This window comes from Filicampus tigris, chromosome 15 (genome assembly GCF_054856515.1).
Source record: "Filicampus tigris isolate MCC_2025a chromosome 15, RoL_Ftig_1.0, whole genome shotgun sequence".
Taxonomy (NCBI): domain Eukaryota; kingdom Metazoa; phylum Chordata; class Actinopteri; order Syngnathiformes; family Syngnathidae; genus Filicampus; species Filicampus tigris.
This window is the reverse complement of record NC_141231.1, coordinates 3,876,752-3,900,905: the sequence shown is the minus strand read 5'-3', so window position 1 is coordinate 3,900,905 and position 24,154 is coordinate 3,876,752. Positions and strand designations below refer to the sequence as shown.

At 39.8% G+C, this 24,154-nt stretch overlaps 1 protein-coding gene across 3 annotated transcripts in view; it reads left to right on the top strand.

Moving 5' to 3' along the window:
- The window catches only part of whrna (whirlin a), a 153,319-nt gene that overhangs the window by 101,007 nt on the left and 28,158 nt on the right, over nt 1-24,154 (top strand). For all 3 annotated transcript variants that reach the window (XM_086053739.1, XM_086053738.1, XM_086053740.1), the window contains 3 exons: nt 18,580-18,792; nt 20,764-20,985; nt 23,835-23,909. In XM_086053739.1, the coding sequence (XP_085909865.1) occupies nt 18,580-18,792; nt 20,764-20,985; nt 23,835-23,909 (510 nt within the window). The remainder of the gene's footprint in view (nt 1-18,579; nt 18,793-20,763; nt 20,986-23,834; nt 23,910-24,154) is intronic.

Sequence of the window (24,154 nt, the reverse complement as noted above, 5' to 3'; positions counted from 1 at the left end):
ACTGCTCATTACCATGTCGCTGATGGATATTCTTTTTTTGACAGATGGGGGGGGGAAAGGTACAAGAGGGAGGTGGGAGATATTTAGAGAGGAAGAGAGACGTATTAGTTCCAGACAGCTGGTGTAAAGAGGGTTTAAAAACAATCTGTTTTACACAGAACAGCCATTGCTGTAATTAACCACACATTCAGGCAGACAACTTAAGATGTGCTGTATCATGTGGCCAAACAGCGAATCATAATACTTCTACATGGGCAATTTGATAAATATTGTACTTTGTAGTCAGGCTCAACCGATGTGGATTTTTTTTTATTTGGCATAATGAAATTCCTATAACCGATTAATTGGACGATTAAAAATAAACAAAAAATACATAATGAATAAAATTACTTTTTTGGTCCCTTAACACTTACAGCAATAAATATTACAGGCAGAACATTTGACATTAATCAAATTAGTTTTCGGTTAGTGTTTGATTGTGAGAAAAATTGGCAAAAATCAGTCACTTTTTTGGGGGGGGGGCAGGAAGCAATGTTTGAATGGCATTGTCTTTGTCTTATGTTGTAATGTGTTTTTTTTTTAAAAAAAAGGAAAAATTTGAAGAAAAAAAAAATCTGACGATTTTTAGCAATTTTAAAATAGCTAATATTCCCCAATTCATCATTTGTAATGAAGATGAAAAAAATGTATTTAAATTAACAAAAGTAATTGTTAATTAGTTCCTTTTTCTGTTTCATCACAATGCACTGGATTGCACCACACTAATATGGAAGATTTTTTTTAAATTCATGAACAATTGTGTGTACATGCCCTTTGTCAGTACACCACATTATTTAATCCTCTCAGGAGCCTGGGACTCTGGAGGCTCCAATCAACACTTTTTTTTTTACATTCATTCCAAGTTTAGTTAGTATATTCATTAAGACTAAGTACACCTTAATGAATATCCATCCATTATCGATACCGCTTATCCTCACAAGGGTCGCGGGGCGTGCTGGAGCCTATCCCAGCTGTCTTCGGGCAGTAGGCGGGGGACACCCTGCATTGGTTGCCAGCCAATCGCAGGGCACACAGAGACAAACATCCGCACTCACAATCACACCTAGGGGCAATTCAGAGAGTCCAATCAATTTACCATGCATGTTTTTGGAATGTGGGAGGAAACCGGAGTACCCGGAGAAAACCCACGCAGGCACGGGGAGAACATGCAAACTCCACACAGGGAGGCCGCAGCCGGGATCGAACGAACCCACGACCTCTGAACTGTGAGGCGGACGTGCTAACCAGTCGACCACCGTACCGCCATCTTAATGAATACGAACATTGTAATCCAAAAGGCATGCAAGTTGGGTTTTGTAAAGACATATAATCACTCAGCTGACACATGCTAAACAAGTTGGATATATATAGCACTGCTACTAGTCGCATCATTGCAGCTACAAATCTGTATGTTCTATGCGGAACCTAATCTGAAGGCTCTACATTGATTAAAAAAAAAAAAAAAGCATTTGTTGTGGTGTGTGAATAAGCCTCTGTGTAGTTTCATTTGTGCTACCGCTCGTCCAAAGACAGTTTGATGCATTATCAAGGAATTGAATGGACACTGTCTGTCCACTTTACTGTCTTATTTAATGGGTTCAGTAAATACATCAACGACCCCCGCATTCAGAGGTGCCACATTACAACCCTGCAAGAAATTATCCACCCGTCAAATCTATGTTGCAAGGCCAGTTTGAGTTTCTTTTACCAGTTTGTGATTAAGTCACCTTGGTAATTCTTCTCATTATGTTATCGATTGAAAATGTAAAATATGTTTGCATTGTCATTATGAAAGTGAAACCTCAACACAATATTGTACATAGGATAGTACAGAAGTGTGAAGTGTTTAATGCTCTAGTCTGTCTTTGGCTTTGCTTAATGATGGCAGTGTTGCTACTTTAGAGTGAACATGTTTAATATGTGGGTATGGTTTAATATGGCCCCCTTAGTCCTGTCAAGGTATGTGTACGTGAGCAAGACAGCGAGCCCGCAGCTGCTGTTGATGCCTTTGTAAATGAGCTCTTTACGTTCACAACAGTGTACATCATCGTATCAATGAGTGAAGCAATTACATAACCGGTAGGTACAGCGCCATGAAAAACTAGTTGCCCTCTTCTCAAATGCTTACTTTTTTCAAAAATGTTCCCACATTAATGCTTATGATAAATACAACCAATGCCAAGTAAACATAAAATGCAGTCACTGTATTTATTGAGGTGAAAAAATATATATATTCATAGTGTGTGAAAACGTACCCGGCCTCTAAAGCTAGTAACTGATTGGGCCACCCTCAGCAGTAGCAACTGAAATCAAGTGTTTTCTATAACTGGCAACACTTTGTTGAGTGTGGTCCTCCATTTGGAGTAAAGGTGGGGAAAAAAAGCCACTATGCTGAGGCTTCATGCACTTTGCTGATATTTTGTGTGATGGAATGCATGCCAACAGTCCAAAAGGTAAAGTGGGGAAAAGAAGAGGAAAAAACATAATTACAGTTAATCTTTTGAGGTCTAGTGAAGGACATTGAAGTGCAGATTTAAAAGCAAATTTAGCCTTGGAAAAAAAATTCTCTGATTTCGCTGATTTTGTTATGTATTATATATGTTTAAAGATGAAGTCAACCCAAACATATTTTTTTCAAGAATATGTTCTATGCAGGCCCACTAGTTGAAACAAGGTATTCTGATAAATATTGCGTTTGTGGAATAAGAGTTAATCCACCCGTTTTTAGCCATCTCTTCGGGCGGCCATTTTGTCACTTCTGTCGAATGAAAATGACATCACAAATGCTCTGGGCTCAGGTAACGACCAATCACGGCTGACCTGTTTTCCGAAGCTGAGCTTTGATTGGTCTGAGCCTGATGTCATATTCAGTCGACAGAATTGAGAAAAATGGCCGCCCCCTGAGATGGCTAAAAACGAGTGGATTTTACTGATTAACTCATATTCCACAAACATAATATTAATCAGAATGCTGTGTTTCAACTAGTGGATCTGCTGGGAACATATTCTTGAAAAAAATATGTTTGAGTTGATTTCCCCTTTAAGTAAAATGAACAGGTATAATCTATTCTATAAACTCCTACAATATAATACCAAAATTCCAAATACAAATATTGCTATTTTGGGCATGTATTTGCACAAAATGATAAAAAGTTGAAATACCACCAGTGAGGCCGATTACTTTATTTTTGTAGACTGAAAACATTTGTATTTAGACTTCAAAATAAGAAAATATGCTAATGAGTGATTGCATATCTGCATAGCAATTCATGAAGTGTTCTGCAAACTGTAGATTGTGATATCTTCACTCGTGCCCTCTGGAGATTGTTGCTGATGTCACTCTGAGTTTTTTGGGGCCTTGTTTTCATCTCTCTGTGATTCACTGCTGTGTTTTCTCTCATCTGCCCCTTTCACATACGTTAATAATTAATACTCCAGTCGTTTCCTTCTTCATCTGGTTGTGTTGGCTTTGGCCAATAGTTGTGAAATGGCTCTGACTGAATTCTGTTTCAAGATTGCTTTGTTCTTCACCACTTTGGTTTTAATGTTGGTTGTACCCCTAACTAGTATAAATGTAGACTTCACAGGCAAAACCCACATCTCACTTGGGCAGCAAAACACTTCTTTCAGTCACATGTTCCAATACTTTTGCTCACATGAAAAGTGGATGGGTTAAAACAAAATGTGCTATTTTCTATCAGACCCAGATTTACAGTAAAAACCTGGCAATATAAATTGAATTTCGGATCTTTTGATGTTCATCCCAATTATTATTACTATTAATTATTCATTTATATCTTTTCTACACATACCAAATCAAAATGGAGCCTCCTGCCTCATGCATGAACCGTTTGAAATGCCTTCCAGGAGACTCTTTTGTCTGTAAAATAAGTGGGCGGGGTGTCTTATAGCAAGTCCATTAAACATAAGTTCAACGTGAGCTTATTCTGCACTCTAGTAAATTAAGTAAATGTTAAATTAATTCACATTCTTAATATAATACAAATATGGTTGGAAGTAGTGGTGGGCGATATGGCAAAAATATCACATCACTATTTTGTTAAAAATAAAATCACGATCATGAATTTATCATGATTCTTTTTTTTTTTTTAGACTAATTTGCACATTTTGGACCATTTTCCTCACGTTAAACATATTTAAAATGTATATAAAACCCTAAAAAAAAAGACATTTTAAGACGGCTAAGCTTTCTGAACAGGTTGTAATTTGAATAGTGCCAATTTTTATCAAAATGTTTAGTGAATGTAAACATAACGTAAACATAAAAACACAGCTCGTAACATGGGTCTAGTACTTTGAAGAGTCTTTTAAAGCCCTCGTTTTCCACTGTTTTAATGGGAATCGTGTCTTGAGCAAGGTCATAAGTCACTGCCTCAGTTACTTCTTTACACTGCTTGCTTGTTTTTTCATATGGAGTGCTCTTGTTAATGACTGTTACCGTGGGTTGCGTTAGCTTGGAGCTAGCGGCTGCCTCTGGCTACCATGTGCCCGTTTGCTTTGGCTGTCAGTGCTGACGTCCGAACCGAGTCTCTGCAAACTGTGCAAATAACTGGTTTGCGCTTTCTCCTCCGAGGAAAAGCCGAACCAAATCAACACTGTCGATGTGGAGTTTCTTTTCGGGAACAACTCTGCCTCGTGGTGACTTTCCGCTATAGCTTCCCTCTATTCAAACAAACAGGGAGGCGGGGAGTGTCACGTACGGTGCACTGTGCGTGCTGTGATTGGTTGGTCGGGTATGCGTCAGCGGCATAGAGCTAAACTGTATAGAATGTGCCCTGTAGACGATCAAAAGATCTTTCGGCTTTATGAGATCATCAACACGTTAAAGTCCTCAACGATCTAATATCGTCATATCGCCCACCCCTAGCTGGAAGGAAACATTACAAACAGTACATCGTAGCAGGTGAAGCTGGAATATTTATAGTTGAGATATTATACTCCAGATTATTAGCTACTCCTGGAAAAGGCGTTTCATTAAATCCTTACTATAATTGGCATGAAAGATGCTGTGTCGTTTTTGCGACTTATGTTACTTTCAAGACTGTCTCACAGAAATATACAATATACAACGAACAGAGCTGGCAGGAACATTTTGCCTCATCATGTGTTTTACTCAGTACGTTAAGTGTTCTAACTTTCAGGCTAATCTAACTACTACCTTATTCATGCACTCAAACTCACACGCGCAGCTGACTTCCATTACACTTTGAAAGCATTCCAAGGGAACTCTAAAAGCTTAGTGCAGTGACATGTACTATATTCTGTATGAAAATCATCAGTGTCCTATTTCAAGACTGATAAGTCCTTATTCCGCTTTGAGTTCACTGCAAAGTGCAAGACCTCAGGATGGCGAACTTTAAAACTCTAGATTAATCCAGTGATGAATGAGTGCAGCTGGATAACTACACCAAGGGAAGCAGTATTTCTGAATGTTGCCCTTGGAGTCTGTCATAAAAATGAGCTGGGGTAGCGGGGTCGCTAGGTTGGGGGGGCTGACTGAATGAATAGACTGTGGCTGATTGATGAAATAGTTCTCTCTCCGATTGATGTGAAAAAAGCTTAAAAAAGATACATCATCACAATTTAATTTCGGAGTAGTTTCTCTCAATCGGATGCATCAAAAAGTATTCGCGTTGATTTGGGAATATAAAGAAACAACACTTCACATCCGATGGGCAGTTTCGATTCTTCGATTACATTCATTTTGAAAGTATATAATCCCACCTTGCAATATTTTCCAGAATGTTTTATGCATCTGTTCAACACAATGGTGCCTTAACCCATTAAAGCAGGGGTGATCAATACGTCGATCGCGATCTACCAGTCGATCGCAAAGCTAATATTGGTAGATCGCATGACATTTCTAATGGCTGCCAACTGTATTTTGAAAAATGCCTTTATTTCAAAAATGTCATACCGGAAGAATTTGGCGTTGCGGCATTCACCCATGCGTGTTGCTTACTTTTTCCTCGTCATTCCTCGTTGTTTTGCCAAAGCCGAGTGAATATACAAAGTTAATATAACAAGTTTGTTGAAGCATCACATTTTTGACAATAAGGATTATCTCTGGGAGAAGACTGGCGTTGGTTGAAAGCAGGCCAAAGTGGTCACTACTATTATGCATTGTCTATCGTGATTAGCTTTGACGCTAAGTAAAGCTATCTTTGTCATAAATACAATATGTTGTTATATGTCTGATCTTTTAGTTCTATGGTGTGTTGGCGTTTTACAGCGTTTTGCTGAGCAATAAACATCTGTAAAAGGAACTGGAGTCTCGCATCTAATCAATGGGCAGCATAACATGAAAAAAAAACAAAATAACATAAAATAAAAGAATAGTTATGTTGTGTTGTGCAACATTGAAGGCGGCACGGTGGTTGACTGGTTAGCACGTGCGCCTCACAGTTCAGAGGTCGTGGGTTCGATCCCGGCTCCGGCCTCCCTGTGTGGAGTTTGCATGTTCTCCCCGTGCCAGCGTGGGTTTACTCCGGTTTCCTCCCACATTCCAAAAACATGCATGGTAAGTTGATTGGACTCTCTAAATTGCCCCTAGGTGTGATTGTGATTGTGAGTGCGGATGTGTGCCCTGCGATTGGCTGGCAACCAATTCAAGGTGTCCCCCGCCTACTGCCTAAAGACAGCTGGGATAGGCTCCAGCATGCCCCCCGACCCTTGTGGAAGCGGTATTGATAATGGATGGATGGGTGGATATGCAACATTGGCTCATGCGGTTATACAAGGTACATCAATATAGACCTACATTATAAATAAAGAATTCTCAATAGATTTGAAAATAAATATGTTTTGCATTTTTGTCGTGGGTAGGATGTACCCACTACAAATATGCAAAACATACTCTACCCCCGGGGGGCCCGCGGGCCGGATTAAACTTGTTTGTGGGCCAGATCCGACCCGCGGGCACCCCTGGGGTAGAGTATGTTTTGCATGTCATTTTGTAAGTAGCTCGCATGCTGAAAAAGTGTGAGCACCCCTGCATTAAAGCCTGAAGCCCCTCGTGACTCATCTCTCTAAAACCTACGGTCATCTTTGGAGTCACCCTTGAAAACCTGACATTTTTGCCACCTACAAAATAATTAATATCTCAGCCCCTGTAGCAGAAACATAATTCCAAAAGAATTTGAGAGCTTAGACATATGGCTTTCACACAGGCCCGAGTTTATTCATCTTTACTGTTTCAATCGAAGATGCAAGTGAAGCACTATTTTTATTTTTTTTTTAAATCGAGTGGTAATTACCATGCTGTATTCTCTTACAAAGACAATGAAGTCGTCATTGTCTACGAACATATATCTTAATCATACATCACGTTTGGATGGTTTCACGGCTTTAAAGTCTGCGAGCGTGTCGTCTATATCACTGCCGTGACTTATATCAAATCGCCCACGATTGACTGTGCCAACATTACTCCTCGAAAAAATTCCGGATATCCTCCGTCAACTCACGACATCGTCACACGTATATTCTGATGCATTTCATTGGCTAAGAGACCGAGAATTGGATTAAAAAAAAAAAAAAATGACGTACGGTATACGTTCTCCCAGCTTTAAAGGGAGAAACACACAACAGCGCTCCTGACAGGTGAGCCGTGATTGGTCGTGATGTCATTTTCAGTCGACAGAAGTGACAAAATGGACGCCCCCAGAGATGGACAAAAACGAGTGGATTAACTCTTATTCCACAAATGCAATAATTATCAGAATGCCTTGATTTAACTATTGGGCTTGCATGGAACATATTCTTTTTTTTTTTTTTTTAACTTTTTTTTTTTTATTAACATTCTTGAAAAAAATATGTTGCGATAGACTTTCACTTCAAACGGACTGTCACTTGTGTAGCGCTTTTCTAACTTTGGTACTCAAAGCGCTTCACACTGTAACTCAAGATATGAGTTGAATTTGTTCTGTGGCCACACACTTCTCAGCATGTCAAGATGATTAACGACGTTTGACTTCTTGAGCACCGCAACTTTCGCTTTGCATTCAAGACATGTCGGTGTGCCCCTGTGCTCAAACTGAAAAACATTCCGGCTCCTGTTTTTCTTGCAATTGGCTGTTCTCGTCGTAAACCTTTGTCTTCACGGCAGGTTTTGAAAAAGACATGACTGGGAGTGGGTGACGGGATATCTTTTCCTTCCAATTGGTGTCACTTCAGATTTATGCTTCGCCAAAGGTTGTCATGAGCCTGAGCTATGGTAGCCCATAAAAAAAAATAAAAAAGCCCATGTCAATGACACGGCCGCACTAACATTCAACTTGGATGTCAAGTTGGGGGCTGCAGAATATCATCCTGCGGGTCGCAAATGGACCCCGTGCCGGAAGTTTGAGACCCATGTATTAAAGTTCGTTTGAATACACATGGTGTATTTCTCTTCATTTTATGTTTAGTTTGACAGTTAACTTGAAATGGAAGTGGCAATAAACTTTGAGTCTTTTTTTTTTTAAATGAATGTTTCACTATTTTTCAAAGTGATCCTTATTGTGAAGTGAGTGCTCGTATTTCAAGTATATGCTCACAAGTCAAAGCAAAACAATCTTAAATGATGTCACTCGTATCTTAGAGTACCACTATTTCTATATCGACATGCATAATATGCATGTCGATATAGAAATAGTAGTATATTATACTACAATGATCACTATAAAACAATATTTGTATTCTCTCTGACATCTTTGAATGAGTGCAAAGCTGTATAAGAAGCTGGTTCCAGGTAACCAATAGAGCAGCAGTGTGTACATTGTGATTGGGAAAAGGGTAATATTTCAAAGGTAGTGTAATGCGCTAGAATCAATATTGAAATAATTTGTTTCAGTGTAGTAATACAATAAAACAATATTAAGGTATTTTGAGAAAAGGTGAGATGGAAATGCGAGCCACGTCACTACTTTTCATTGGTTACATTTCTGAAATAAGCTTCAACGTCCACTAAATTAACCGCTGTTCATCCATTTATCCATGATCTGATTCAGGGCCATGGGTTATGGGTATGTGTAGACAATCATTCCTCCTCACACCAATTTTGATTGGTAGATGGTTCAGGTTTTTGAGCAACTATTACAACATTTTTTTTTAAATAATCGCAGTCGTTTTCCAAACTGCACAACCTTCATGGTGTTCCAATTTGGAGGTGCCGAGGTATCAAGATTAAAATCCTAAATGAGACGAGCAAGTGTCTGACTCAATATGGTGATATTGGAAATGGTGCCACCATATTCCAATTATGCGTGTCAGTGTGTTCACCCAAGACACACGGCATACAGATGGGCTGGCTCTAAAAGGTGAAGAGGCGTAGTAGTGGGGCCCGGCTGATAACAGAGAGGTGATAATTCACAGCGAGGTTCCATGAGCCGAACGACCCTTAGAATGTGCCCCAATCGGGTGATTTGATTATCATTTTGAGCTTTCTTTCTGTATCCTCATTTCAATTTCTTCTCAGCTGATCTGTGATCATATCGCATGTCCTTCCTCACGCCTGGCCCGCTCCTCCCTTTGAGTGTCCCTTGTCCCGCCATTCTGTAATCATAGCCTTGAGGCCAGACCACACGATAAGCTAATTAATTACAGATAGGTCGCAAAGGAATATTCAGTCATTAATTTTACTCTGACCCCATTTGGGCTTCGGAAATTACCGACAGTAATATCACCGAAAAAAGGGTGATTATCAGTCAAATGAAGATTTCCAAAAGGGTATTCAATGTGGTCAGGTACAACAGGAAAATGTCCGTGGATAGTTATATGGCGTTATGGCATTAGTAATATACAGCTTCAACAACTTAAACATAATGAATTTTAAAGAAACATCCATCCAGACATAAGAAAATGAGGCCTTGTTATGTAAAAATTGTGGGTACATAAAGCCGACTTATGAAAGATTCCATTACAATGCTGACAGAATATAATGCTTGCCAATGCCATTTCAAAAATTCAAGTGGTTTGCAAACTAGCACAAGCAAAACACAATAAAAAAAATGCTGTAAAGGGCTATTTATAATGTGCCTTGGATAATTAAAAAACTGTATGCTACAAGACCTCAAATGAGGTTTCTACAAAGATACATTTATTGGCCACAACATTTGAGATCTAATGAGATGAAGTACGATGTTAATGCTCAGTTTTGATTGGTACAATGTATGTATTATGATTATAATATAAGATATAATTACATAATTGGTAATAATGTACAACTGTACAGTCGTGCCAAATAGCCAAATAAGGTCATTACATTGTGCAAGTGGTGAACATCTTAAAAAATATGTATCGATGGTGTAGGTGGTGGGCGGCACGGTGGTCGACTGGTTAACCCGTCCGCCTCACAGTTCAGAGGTCGAGGTTCGATCCCGGCTCCGGCCTCCCTGTGTGGAGTTTGCATGTTCTCCCCGTGCCTGCGTGGGTTTTCTCCGGGTACTCCAGTTTCCTCCCACATTCCAAAAACATGCATGGTAAATTGATTGGACTCTCTAAATTGCCCCTAGGTGTGATTGTGAATGCGGATGGATGGATATATCGATGGTGTAGGTGGTCTTCATGTTGTAGTAGCACGGTGTAAAATGAAACTTACTGTACATATGTACAATAATTTGGGCAGAAGTGATCATATTTTTGCAGTTATGATGCCCTGTTGCAGATTTTTGTATGTTTGCTTACTGACCACATTTCTGTGCTTAATTAGCCAGACAGCTTGGCCTGTTTCACACACAGTTAGGTTTTCCTTCAATGTTCATATTTTACTGACAAAACATGTTCATGATTGAATGAACATACTAACCGTGTCAATGTTTACAACTGGAACTCAACGTACCGATAAATGAATAACGCATGAATTGGGATTGGAAAGTTGTTTTTCCCTAACAAATTACAGTGAAAATGTTTTGTTTCAGAATCTATTGTCGGATTAAAATTCCTTTTGGGCATGAAAAGTGGAAATGGAAGGACAGTTTGAGACAACCTTGACAAGAATGAGTTTGTTGAACTGTGAAATACTGTACAGTCTGCATTTATTGGATAATGTGATCACTGGCCATTGTGGAGGACTATGTAAATTCTCCAGCACTAAATGGCTTCCAGTATTACATTATCCATCATCCACCCTTTATTCACTAATACACACAGTAATGACAATGTCGGGTATGTTTTGCATTTTTAGGCATTGTAGCCATTTTGTCACTTTGAGCGTTTGGCGCCTTCGGGAAGTAAAACCGTAAAGTTTATTGGAGATTTTGACTAATGATTTTTTTTTTCTTCATGTACTTTTCAAGGGCTCTGTAAGTATGACATAGCCTGAGAGAAAAGAAAAACATGGTTAGTGTTATGCCCAGTAATGTGTGGACAACAACTGTGTGCCAATGGGAACTTTATTTTTATTTCAACACACCCACATGACTACACTTGCATCGCTTTACGACACTGACGTCACACTATTTGTAGCACTAAGTTTGTGGGCAAAATCGTAGGGCCCAGGGTCGGAGCCACAACATGGCTAATGGGTGGGCCTGGAAAAACCAGGGTGGGCCTGAATATTTCTCTCACTGAGCACAAGAGGGTCTGAAAATGTCTGGTAGTAAATGAGTTAATAGTAATTTACAAAAAAATTAAAAGTATACATTTTTTCATGAATCTCACTGGGTGGGCAGTCTGTCAATCCGGGTGGGCAGGCCCACCAATGGCTCTGCCCCCGGTCCCCATAAAAGTTCGGGCTGTTTGATATGAGCATGTTACAGTTGAAGAGGTATTTGGTGTACATGAGGCATGACCTTTGCCACCTATCTTGCACCACAAGTAAACAAACCCTTCTATGGCTTAGACAAAGGCAGAGAGAAAGGAGGAAACAGTCAACATTGTTAGTGTGTGAAATGTAAGTCTGAAGAAGGTACTATCATTTTCAGGTTCATTTTTTCGAAACAAGACGGAATGGAGGCCGTAATTTACATTTGAGAAAATGACAAATCCAATGACGAAGGTTTGATTTCTAGTATGTCCCTTGAGAAGTACTTTGAAAAAAAAAAAAAAAAAAAAACTTATAGCTTTAGGTTAGTTCAGGCGGTGCAACCCCAAACACAACAATTTGTTGTCATAGTTTCTGTTCTGTTCTGTTCTGTTCACGTCAGCGGTAGTGGTCACTTTTCTGCCTACAGCGCTGTTGTAAAGTCTAATGTCGGTGGGCACAAAGGATCGCCTGAAGCACTGATCTGCTCCTGGGTGAAAATCATTTTCCATTCATTTTGATGTGCTTCAAAGTGCTTGAATTAAAGACTTTTGCTGCTGTAGCCATAGTTTCTGAAACCAGCTAATTGAACCTGTAATCTCTTAATTTAGTAAAAATGATACCTCTTTCTCTAATCACGTGCCTGCACTTTTTGAAATGACTTGTATCATGTAACCAATCACAGACAGCAAAGATGCACCACGGTTCGATATGCGGTCATCTGACCAAAGCCATATAGATGGGTCATTCCTCTACGTGCGTTAATTCATTGTTAACTTAAAATTCTGATCAGGCCACAAATTGATTCTGCTGCTTATAATTTAATTCTCTATGCATGAACGAATAAGGAAGTTGTATTGATAAACGGCAGCTGTCTATTTCCTTGATGAAGACTGAGATATTGGTAGTTTGAGGCCTGTCAAGGAGCAACAAACAGGATGTGACTTCAAGGTCCACACTCTTGTTCAATCTCAAAGCACTCTCATTAGTCTGTCTGATGGAGGCACATTATAGCTTGCACTGTGATTAAATCAGAACAGTCCCTGTGGGCAATAAAACATGAGTTACTATGCACAGCTCCTCCTGTGTTATCATAAATCTGTCTATTTATTAGACATTTTTGTTTAGCAGGGACCCTCACAAAATTTCTACAAAAGCTTTAACATCTTGGATCTTTGCATCTTTAACGTGAGAGGTGTTTCTACGGATTTTCTAAACAATGACCAGTATATGTTAAAAACTTCGGTTCAGTATATTTTCGGTACAAAAAAACAGATTTTTAAAATAATATTTTTATTTTGAAAAGACGTCAAGTAAACTGTACTTTTTTTCGAAAAAATAAATAAAAGCAAACCATTCGGGTGATGTTCTAAGAAATTACAACAGAATAAAAAATACACTAACAATAAAGGTCTCTTAATTTTGTAAATTATTAAGACACTGAAATCTTTAAACACTCAGCAGCAACAGCCTATGACTGACACATCTAAGTAGTCAAGTGTTAAAGCCAAGTTGTCATTACAGTACATAAAAATACATAAAATAACAGTTACAATTATAGCTAACTACATTAAAACTATTTTTATAATGAAAAAAATACAGTAACTTTAAAAAGTCTATGAAATTGTATACATACACTTTTTAGGCATTGAAATCTTTGAATGTTCAACAGCATATTGTAACGAATTGGGTTATCTGTGTTGTGGTCGGATTTGCGTGTTGCTGAGTTGTGATGTTTCCGAGGTTCATGAATGCATCGTCCGGCAAGCGAGTGGAGCAGCGAAGAAATAAGAGCATGAGCAGTTGTACTTGGATTAATAAAAACGTGATAATTAAGCTAGGTTCCTGGAAGACGCTACAATATCAAATCATATCAAATTTTATTTATATAGCACTTTTCACACATAGGATGCAACTCAAAGTGCTGTACATTAAAAACGTCAAAATACAACATAAAAAGAGAACCCGCTCCCGCCTTCCCTCCCTCCCTCACAATATATGCAAAGACAGACATCCACAAGTACGCTTGCACTCACACACACACACACACACCCACACACACACACACACACACACACATATAACCCTAAAAAGCGACATGGCAAAGCACAGAGAAACCATATGAGGAAATAGTACCCAAGGGGAGCTTATCCACGCTGAGAGGGATGATAGCCCATGGCCACGGGTAGCACCACCACCAAAGAGACCCCCGGGGCAGACCCTAAACGTAGCGCATGGAGTCCAGCCATAACTCCCAATATGATAAATCTCGCTATTTAAGTTTGACGTTTTTGCTCCGCAGTGTACGGGGGGGGCCTTCGAGCTCTGGCTCTCCCACTCTCCTCTCCCGCATGCAATAGCGCCCGTGCGTAAGCTCACGGTAGTAAGTGGACCGAACCGAACATGCCGTACCGAAACGTATTAATACACCCACGTGTACCGTTACACCCCTAATATATATACATACAGTATATATGGGCCTCTGTCTCCAGTGCAGTAATGCACATCCAAGACAAGTGAAGCAACATTTAAAAGGCAGTAGGAAGTCTCAGAGCAGAAAGTACACGAATGGCGTGAAAGCGAGTATATTGCTATTTTGGGAATTTTTTTTTCCGGAAACTATTAGGATTCTAGCTGTATGTGTTTTTAATTGTAGAGAATAGTTCCCCGTCTTTCACTCTCTTGCCAATTGATTTGCAGGTCTGCTTTAAATTCCAGAAGATCAATCTAGCAAAGTTAGTCATCCATTTTAATGTTTGCTTGGTGTTGCAAAGGTCCCTGACTATTATGTGGGCTTCATCACCCTGGCACCTCTGCCAGCTACTGGCCAGTTGTTCTGCATAAAGCCATTAGATGAGCGATTGTGAGCTATATTTAGCGATCAGTGGAAATTTTGTACAGTGTGTGCAAGGTTGGCGGTATGATTCAGTACTGAAAAAGGATGAGGAACAGTCTCATCTTACTTGGTTAAATACACTTCATTCTCACTCTTCTATTATGCTTGTAGTAGGTCAGGTCCTATCTGGGTCAGTGTTGATCTGGCTTTATCGGATTTTCTCTGTTATCGATTGGAGGTTGACTGTTGTTCACTGCGATAATAGGAACCGCCAGCTTAGCTGGCATTTGAGGAATCCAACTTTAGAATGACCTCGCAGATTGGAGCGGCGCAGCAAATGAACCACTCTTTCTGGATATCCGTTAACTGCAAAATGTATTCTTGCCTAGAACGCCCTGCCAAGCGGAGCATCATTACTGCCGTTCAATAGTGACCAATTGTATTCGCTCCTTTAAGTGCCAATCTGCCCCATAATAAGACAGTGAGAGACACGCTGGCTGCTCACATGCCTTGTGTGGTCCCAAGGGTTCACTCGCTTCCGCCCTTGAGTTAAGTAACAGAAGCATGGACGCTACAGACAGAATTTCTGGAGGTGAGCGTCGTGATTAGAATTCAGAAAAGGCATCGCCAGAGTTCACCTTGGTCATTAAAGAGTTGCTAGCTCTACCCAGACATTGAACAGCCACTTCCCTTAATAGAGACTGATGATTGAAGATGAGGAGAAGGCAGAGAGAGGTAAATGGGAGTCGGATTCTTCCTCGTATTTCTGACTGGTACTAATGTAAGACCTCACACTTTGAAGTTTTCTTCAGTATTCAGGAGTTAATCCAATAAATGATGCATGAAAATGAAAAAGGAAAAGAAGACCGGAAATTCTTACTGCTGCCTCTGAAATTCCATATGAAGGCTCAGGATTGCAGTTACCATGTCAAAATGCCATAAATGAGGAATAAACTTCAGGACTAAAATACTAACTAATACATTACAGGAAATCATAACGATCTTTGGAAACCAGGCAAATGTGCTTCTCATGGTGTTTGGAAATGGATGATGACAGCAGATCAGTGGGAAAGCATGCTTCATTTTTGCTATAGATTTCCCGTCTTACCATGACATCATTAATGTACTATTGCTTTTCTGTCCATGATGCTGCAGGAAAGCTCCCCCATCCTAAAGATGTGTCATATTTATTGTAATGCAACAGAAAAAACCTTGGGCCGAACTATGAATTCATCCTTGTTGCGTCCATCCAGGCTAAAGATTTTTTTGTTGTTTGTATTCAGAGACCAGGGAACGGTTTAATTTAGATCAAGTTCAAATTGTGTGTGGTAGGAGCGGTACTCAATATGTCAATATAGGCCAAAATGGTGTCTAATTAAATTTTGCTTAAGTAATGTGATATGTGATTTCTAGGGATGTAACGATTTATCGAAAATCGATTTTATATCAATTAAAATATGCATCGATGTAAAAAAAATTTGATAAATATAATAAAAGAATCGATTCACAACAGCTGCCAAGATTAGACTACTCACACGACAACTTCAATGATCAAAGTCATCGACAGTTAATTTTAATAGTGGACATGTGTTTTTCTCTTGAAAAAGCCTCATATCCCACGGCATCCGGCATCCATCTCTGCAACGCACATGCGCAGTAGTGGTAATCCGGCTCATCCGTGATGTAAACAGAAGCATTGTGCGTAACGGTGTCGTGGCTCCCGAGTTAGCGTTAGCAACCAAGTCTGGGCGCATTTCATAAAATGTAAATCACACTTTCATAGCTAATAATGCTGTGATAAATGAGCATCTATAAAGGAAGCACGTTGTGGCTAATGCCCGACTTCATTTCTCACATTGGGATAGTCGTTTCTGAACGCTAGCTTTTGTTAGCACACACAGGCTACCGTGCATGTCCTGTTGTGCTACACTAACATATTGTAGCATCTATGCACCCGTGTTGCGTTTACGAATCAGAAATCTCAGTACTCCAAATTAACGCAACATGACCTATTTTCCAGAAACCTTAATGGTAACACCTAACAATAAAAAACATAACATACCGACTTGTTAGAATGTACTAATTTAGATTGCTAAAAAAAAAAAAAAAAAATCTTCCTAATCTTTAAAGGTTGTTTTTTTTTCCATTCCAGGTGCATATCACATTTTGAATGTGTCGATTGAATTATGCATATTAGAGAAGCAAAACAAAACGTTTTGGATTAAGGTTCAATCCAAACCAATACAAGTGTTTAGTTTAGTTTTATTTAGCACAGTACTTTTCACTAATTTTACTCATTTGATTTCACTCTCCGAGACACTCTCCTCTAAAAAAAGGATTAGCGCCCAAAAAAGTGAAAAATGTTTCCAAAAATATATTTTTTTGTAATTATAGGTGGTTTCATAGTATAAGTGCAATTTAGCACTACTGTTAGTGATTAGTCAACTAGCAAAATAATTACGTATTACACGTATTATGTTTGCGAATGGCTGCAGCACCACTCTTAGCCCACAGTGACAAGCATGGTAGCGACTTAAAAAAAAAAAAAAAAAAAATGAATCCAAATGAAAAATGAAAATCGAATCGGGGCTTCAGTGAATCGTTACATCCCTAGTGATTTCCCTATGCATTCCACTATAACCGACCATTTCTACATATTAGAGCAGTGTCAATTTAATGTGCTTATTATTTAAGAGCATCATGTGTAGAATTGCTCTTCATTTTGGGAGCTGTTTCTATTATTTTCCTTTCCTCATTTAGCTTCATGAAAGGGTCCAATTATTATGTTAATCTCCGAGTATGATGCCTTAAAGTGTTCCCCGCATATTTGTAAGTTGTATTATTCACAGTTAACCTATTTGCCATCTTGTGACCTCTTGGTACCAATGAACTCCGTTGAAGTTAACAGAGGAACTTCATCAAGTCATGTTTCAGCCTTGTCAAATGAAATGAAATGCGCTTTGGACCCATTTTGTGGCATCTATAGGCAAACCTGTTTTGGTCGGCGTCAATCGATTGCTGATCCTCACTATTTGTGGCAGGGCTCTGTACTAATCCTTGCAAATAGTGAGGCAACACTACAGTTCTCCATCCTTATATACTAAATACTTGACTCTCAACATTGACACTAAAATGACAACAGACAAGTGGCAGGCTGCTCATCTGTTTCCGTTTGTGAAAAATATCACCCTTGTGATTGACAGCAAGCTCGTTGGCACAGCAATGATAGCTATGAAAGCTGTAGTGGGAAAAAAAAAAGGGTTCTGCCCACACGTCTGAACACTCATTCTGTCATGCTATAAGCTTTAGTTTTAGCATCGCATGATGACAGTGGATGATGTAAGCACAGCAGGTGGGATGATAATTAATACATTTGGGAAGAGCGAATGATGGGTTTCTCATTTTAAGTGGGAGTAATTTATGACCTTCCACTTTTTCTGTCCACCCTAATCAGTTCCCAGCCTTTGTTGAACCTCCCCCATCCTGCTCCACCTTTACCTACTGAGCCCCTGTGGTTTTAGCCTTCTTTCCTCCCAAGCCTTTTTGTCATCTGTTTTTTCTTCAACCAACACCATTCTCTTTAAAAACATCAACTGCGGTTTAGCAACTACCTGCCATCCTCTGACTTCATCCATTCATCATCTGTCACCCCCCTCTGGCTGTCCTCGCCTCTCAAAACTATCCCTCATATCCCCTTCTCTGTCCTTCTTTTATTCTTATTCCTCATCCCACTTCCACCCGTTATCCTAACTTCACATCCCCCTGCTTTTTTTTATAAACCCTTTTGCTGCTTCCTTCCACTTCCTCTTGAAACTTACTTGGTCTTACTCTCATTGTTCCCCCCAGTTTGTCCAGAAGACCAAGTCATTCAATACCTTACTTTATTTCAACTCAACTGCTCAACATGACAGAAAATTAATAGTATTGTGGTGGGATTTAATGTAAGACTTACGTATCTTTTCAGTCTGGTTTCTACAAGGGTGTGGCCGGATCACAGGTGACCTTGTCTAGTCTGGCGAACCAGTCCAGAGCTATGCTAGAAGAGCAAGCGCGTCACCTGCTGACTGAGTCGGAGCGGCAAACCATGGGGTACTACTTGGAAGAGTATCGGGATGGACACATTGGCGTGGAGCAGCTGGTCATGGCGCTTTTCGAACTGCTCAACACACATGCGAAGGTGAGAGACGAGATATTAGGATGAAAAGACAAAGGTAAAAATAAACCTTTTTTTTTTAAAACAAAAACAAAAAAAGGTCCTTGCGGAGGAACATGTGTCCGTTGTTTGTTTGTGTGTGTTTATGTGAATCTCTGGAGATTTTTCCCAGGGTTGTTTGTTGATGCTCTGCTCTATTTTGTTCGGCCTTCCGCTACTTTTATTGTCAGTATTATAAATATAAGCAAGAAAACAAAGGCATCATAGTTCCACTTTTTCCGAGGTGTTGTACTATATTTAGAGCTACATATAGATATAAGATTGGTTAAAATAATGCGAAAGTCCATTCAATCAGATGAAGGTGGTCTATGCAAAAATCTCCATCCCGGCGCCTCCAAGGCGGTGGTCCACCTCAGATCTTGTCTCGGTCAGTCGGTGCATTTGAATCCACATTTTATGAAATAAAATGCATAATATTTATGCATGCATAATACATAATATCATCTTTGCACACACACTCATAATACTTGTACAAGCAGGAACAAACCTAAGTAAAAAGCAACTTTTTGAATTATGAAGAATTAAGAGATTTTTGTGGCGTTGTGCTTTTTAGGTATGATTTGAATGAATGAGCCATTGATCGCAGTCTGCAAAATGGCGTCAGCCGCAGGCAGCGAATCAGTGCATGAAATAGACTATGAGAGCAAAGCCACGGCAAAACAAATGTCATTATCTAGTAAATTAAGCGCAGCAAAACGTTGCTTTTTACTTCGGCTTATTCCTGCTTGATTATAAATGTGATGGGCATTGATATGGATATGTGTGGATTTTATTCCACAAAACCCTGACTGTGGATGGTATGATAAAGAGTGACGCATGCATGCACGTGCGCACCCCCATGTCCACCGCTCACTGAGGTGTTTTGTCACCGTGGCCAACCCACTGAAAAATTTCTGGCTATGTCCCTGATGACGACGGTTCACCAAATTTGCGCAGGTTTAGAGGTATATTTTCTGAAAAATATTGGTATAATTTAGAATTGTATAACCTCAGCTTTCCTTGAATAACATACACCAGTCACAAAAAAGTGAAGGATATTCAACTTTCAGATGAAATTTTAGGGTACTTGAAGCAACACTCTGTCATATGTCAGTTTTTGTTGATTATGGTGGTGCCATGTGGACAAAAGCGGTAGTGTTCTGACAAAAATCAACCACATTTGCCATGCGTGCCAGCGCGTAGTGTTGTGAAATCCTGAGCCGCCCTTGTAGCAAATGGAGGAAGTGAGTATGCCGTAAAGCAATTCAGGACATTTGTATTTTTTTGTGTGCCAGGGTTGATCCCATCCTCCTCAAAGTTGTTTTGTGCCAGTAAAAACGATAGAGACCCCCTCAGGGCATGAAGTACCGTTCAACTACTGTACTTGTAAGTCAATGTTTCATCAAAAGAGTTGTGAAAATGTTTTATTAAGGTCGATTTCTTGCCCAGTGCTGCTTTAATGTGACTCTACAAGGAGCAAAACTCATACGTATTTAATCCCTAAAAATGTCCAGGCACATCCACTTCTATGCCTTTCTGTGACTCTTCCAGTCACTCTCAATTTCTGACACTCGAAGTGACCACTTTTCTTAGCCTGGCAATGGCGAGGCGCTGTTAATGAATCGTTCAGTGCCAGCCTGGTCTCATGATGTCAAACTGTGAAGAGCATGATGAAGACGACTATTTAAATATCATTGGTAATTGCTCAAACACCTGGTCTAAATTTTGAAAGCAGCAAGCCAAACGACTGAAACGTTGAACAGTTTGACACGTGTTCAAAAGGTTATTAAGTAACCCGGGAAAGGTTATCGTGTTTTTTTGAGGTTCTTCCTGGAATTTCACCAGTATACACAAATGTGATTGACTGTATGAGTGTTCACTAATGTGGCATGTGAATGTTTCGATCTTACGACTTTTAACTGTAGCTTTACCTCTACCGTCTTCATCTTCCTACAGTTCTCTCTACTGTCAGAAGTGCGAGGCCTGGTCACCCCGCAGGACTTGGAGCGTTTTGACGGACTGGTGTTACGCCGTGAAATCCAGGCCCTCAAGGCACGACAGGGCACAGCAGGAGCTCCTCCACTCCAGCCGGACACTCTATCCATGGTGTCGTATCCTGACACTCTGACCTCGTCTTCGGCCAGCTTCATGACCAACACCACTCTGAGCTCTGCCCGGGTAGGTGGTACTGCCGAGTAGAACAGACGAATACAAATATGACTCGGAGTAAAGCAGATGATGAGGCGTCATCTATTTATGGTGTGTGGCGGGGATGGGGACTAGATTTGTTTAATGAAAGCTCCCTTTATGGTGAAGACATTTGGCAATGCCACGTCTCACTACTTTCCTTTTAAAATGGCAACTACTAAAACAGTATTTTGAAAGGAAGTGTTTTCCTGCAACACTTTTAACCTTCTAATCTCCCCCTCCCCCTGGTAGGAAAGGCTGCTGTGGCTGATAGATATGATGGAGGTAGGAGTAACTTTTGAAAGTGGTGAAGCACCAACCCACACAGTGGGATAAGGGGTTGGTCAATTCCCTGTGGGCAGATGTGTACTAGATACCATGAGAAGAGAACAATTCCAAACAGGCCCTCCTCTTTGTTCATTATATTTTCTCCCAGACAAACACCGGATTCAATTGAATATCAATTTGACAAATTTCTTCCATTTAGCCCCAGTAAAAGGATTTTTAATGTCGCAGTCGTGTGCATTTTATCTCCATGGACTGCCTCTCTTGATTCTTAATGCTGTCCTCAAATTGGACAGCACAGTATGGTCTTGTATTGTAAACCAATTACCGGTAGATGGATTTATTTTCCACAGCATTTCTGATATCGTCTAAAATAATACATTTCATTCACAAAGAAATGGCTTGCAAAATATTCCTCTGGGTACCTATGTGACTTTTGGTTTTGGAGTGATTCTTTTTTCTGCTGTGGTTGGGTCTCTGGGTGGCGTTTCCTCATACAGTGGAACCCCGCCACCACCCCAAAGATGAAAAAAATCTTTCATTGCTGCAATATGGTAGTGACAAAAGTGGTACACTCTCTGTCCTACCTACTCAACACAATATGGCTTAAAGTGGCAAACATATTTTTTTCAAGCTGAGTTTCAGAAAACAGGTGAGCTGTGATTGGTCGTTGCCTGAGCCCTGAGCAACTGTGATGTCATTTTCAGTTGACAGAGGTGACAAAATGTCCGCCCCGAGAGATGGCTAAAAACTAAAAAATATCAACTCTTATTCCAAAAGCATAATATTTATTAGAATGCCTTGTTTCAACTAATGGGCTTGCATAGAATATATTCTTGAAAAAAATATGTTTTGGTTGACTCCCCCTTTATGTGAAATAAATTGTTATCAATAATATAGTACGGTCGGCATGCCAGTCACATAAGGTGGGGATTCAACTTAAGGTATTGTAATGGAGACAGTTGGAGTCTGGATCACATCATTTCAATTTTAATTGGGAGTAATTTGTTTGGAAATTGGAAAAAGGAGGTCAACTACTGTCCCCGAACGGAATGTGTTTGTCTTTAGAGGTTCCACTGTTCAAAGATTTTTGTATCCACCTTTCCACCAAGTGGTAAAGTTCAGTTGAGCTCACCACAGTAAGGCTTGGAGTTCTGTTTTGTCTTATGTTTTGTTGTTGTGTTCTTCCCTAACCATTCCCAAATGTTTCACATAAATGACTGCTGTGCTTGGTAACTCAATGGAACTGTGGGGGGAAAAAAAAATAGAGTGATACAAATTCATTTAATTGAAGTACCATTCACAGCTTTTGAAACACTGCTGAACGCAATATATGTGTGGTGGAAAATGGCTTTACAGTACTTAAGCTCTGCTGTCGCTTTCAAACTTGTGCAGAAACAATTCTATCCCTCTTCATAGTGTAATTACCAAACTGGAGGGCTTAAAAAGGAAAACGTGATTAAACACATTTGCTACTGTATAAGGCATGGAAATAAATTTGCTAATGCCTGCCTAATGCATGATTATACCCCAGATAAGATACACAAGTAATGCAGGTAGTCAGCTCACTGGTGGATGGAGTGTTTGTTTGTTTACAGATTTAGTAAATAAGATGGCAGAATACAGAAAATGAAGCTTCATGAAGCACTTGTAATATTTTTGAGTCCTCTAGATGGTGCTCTTGGTTTAAAGATAAAGACATCAGGAATTTCTGGAAATTGTGTTTTTTTTACCTACTTCTATGCCCCTACCCAATCTTTTATAATACTTTAATTGTTTTAGCGAATGGTCGACATGCAAGTGAAAGTTTACTGCCGGACAGACAAACTGATATCGAGAGAAATACAGTAAGCTTTGGCTTCGTTGTTATGAATTCACATTACGTGTTGGTTTGAGTCGTTTTTCAGCATTATACTGCCACTGCTGTGTATGGAAAATTAGAGAGCTAGGTAGCAAGATATTACAAACAATGACAGTCAACTCCATACCAGTGCTGGCAATCCATTCTACACCACTGGGAGAATGTTGTGAAAATATCTATTTATCTCATTTTAAACTACCATACATACAGTACCGCGTCTTCAAAAGCTGAGGGCCTTTTCGGATCAGTCCATCTTTTAAATGGAATTGTGTGTAAGTGCTCCCGGCGTAGCAATGAAGAACCATTAAGCAGAATTGATGGGGCTTCTGTTTTGGTTTTGTGGCACAGTTAAATGAAGGGCAGCATTTGTCTGAACTTAGCTTGTCTCTAAATTTGCTACGAGAATCTGCAAATGTCTTCTTCTTCACATGGGAAGTTGGAGTGAGATATCACATCCTGCTTGGCACAGAGCTGTGCGTGCGTGTGTAAGCATGTAAGCATGTCCTTTAATCGACCTGAGAACTTCTTGGAAAAATCTAATTTCTCATTTGTTTTGGGGGAAAATGCACGCCTCTTTGTAACATCTGCTCACAGGCTGTTTGCGCTGTTTTCCCTCTTCTCACATTTGACCTTTTTCTGATTGACTTCTGCATTTCTACTTTGTCCTCATCTAATGCTCTCATGCATCTTTTAGAACGACAGTGTGGCGGATTCTAATCAGCAGGATCCCTTGGACAGTCTGAACACACTGCTGGCTGACATCTCTCTGGTGAGCCCCGCAGTCTGGCACACACAAACACAAGTTTGACCCGTTTTGTTGGAGCGGAACACACTTTTGCACCAAAGCAAGGTTGAAGATGATCTTTTTTTTTTTATATGTCTTATTCATTGAATGGAAAATGGCGAGCAACGGCCAATCACAATATTCCACTCCTCTGCCTACCTTTCTATCTCAGCGGGAGGATGAAACAAAAACAAGTCAAGAAGAAAGCTTTTAGGCAACCATTATTCTCA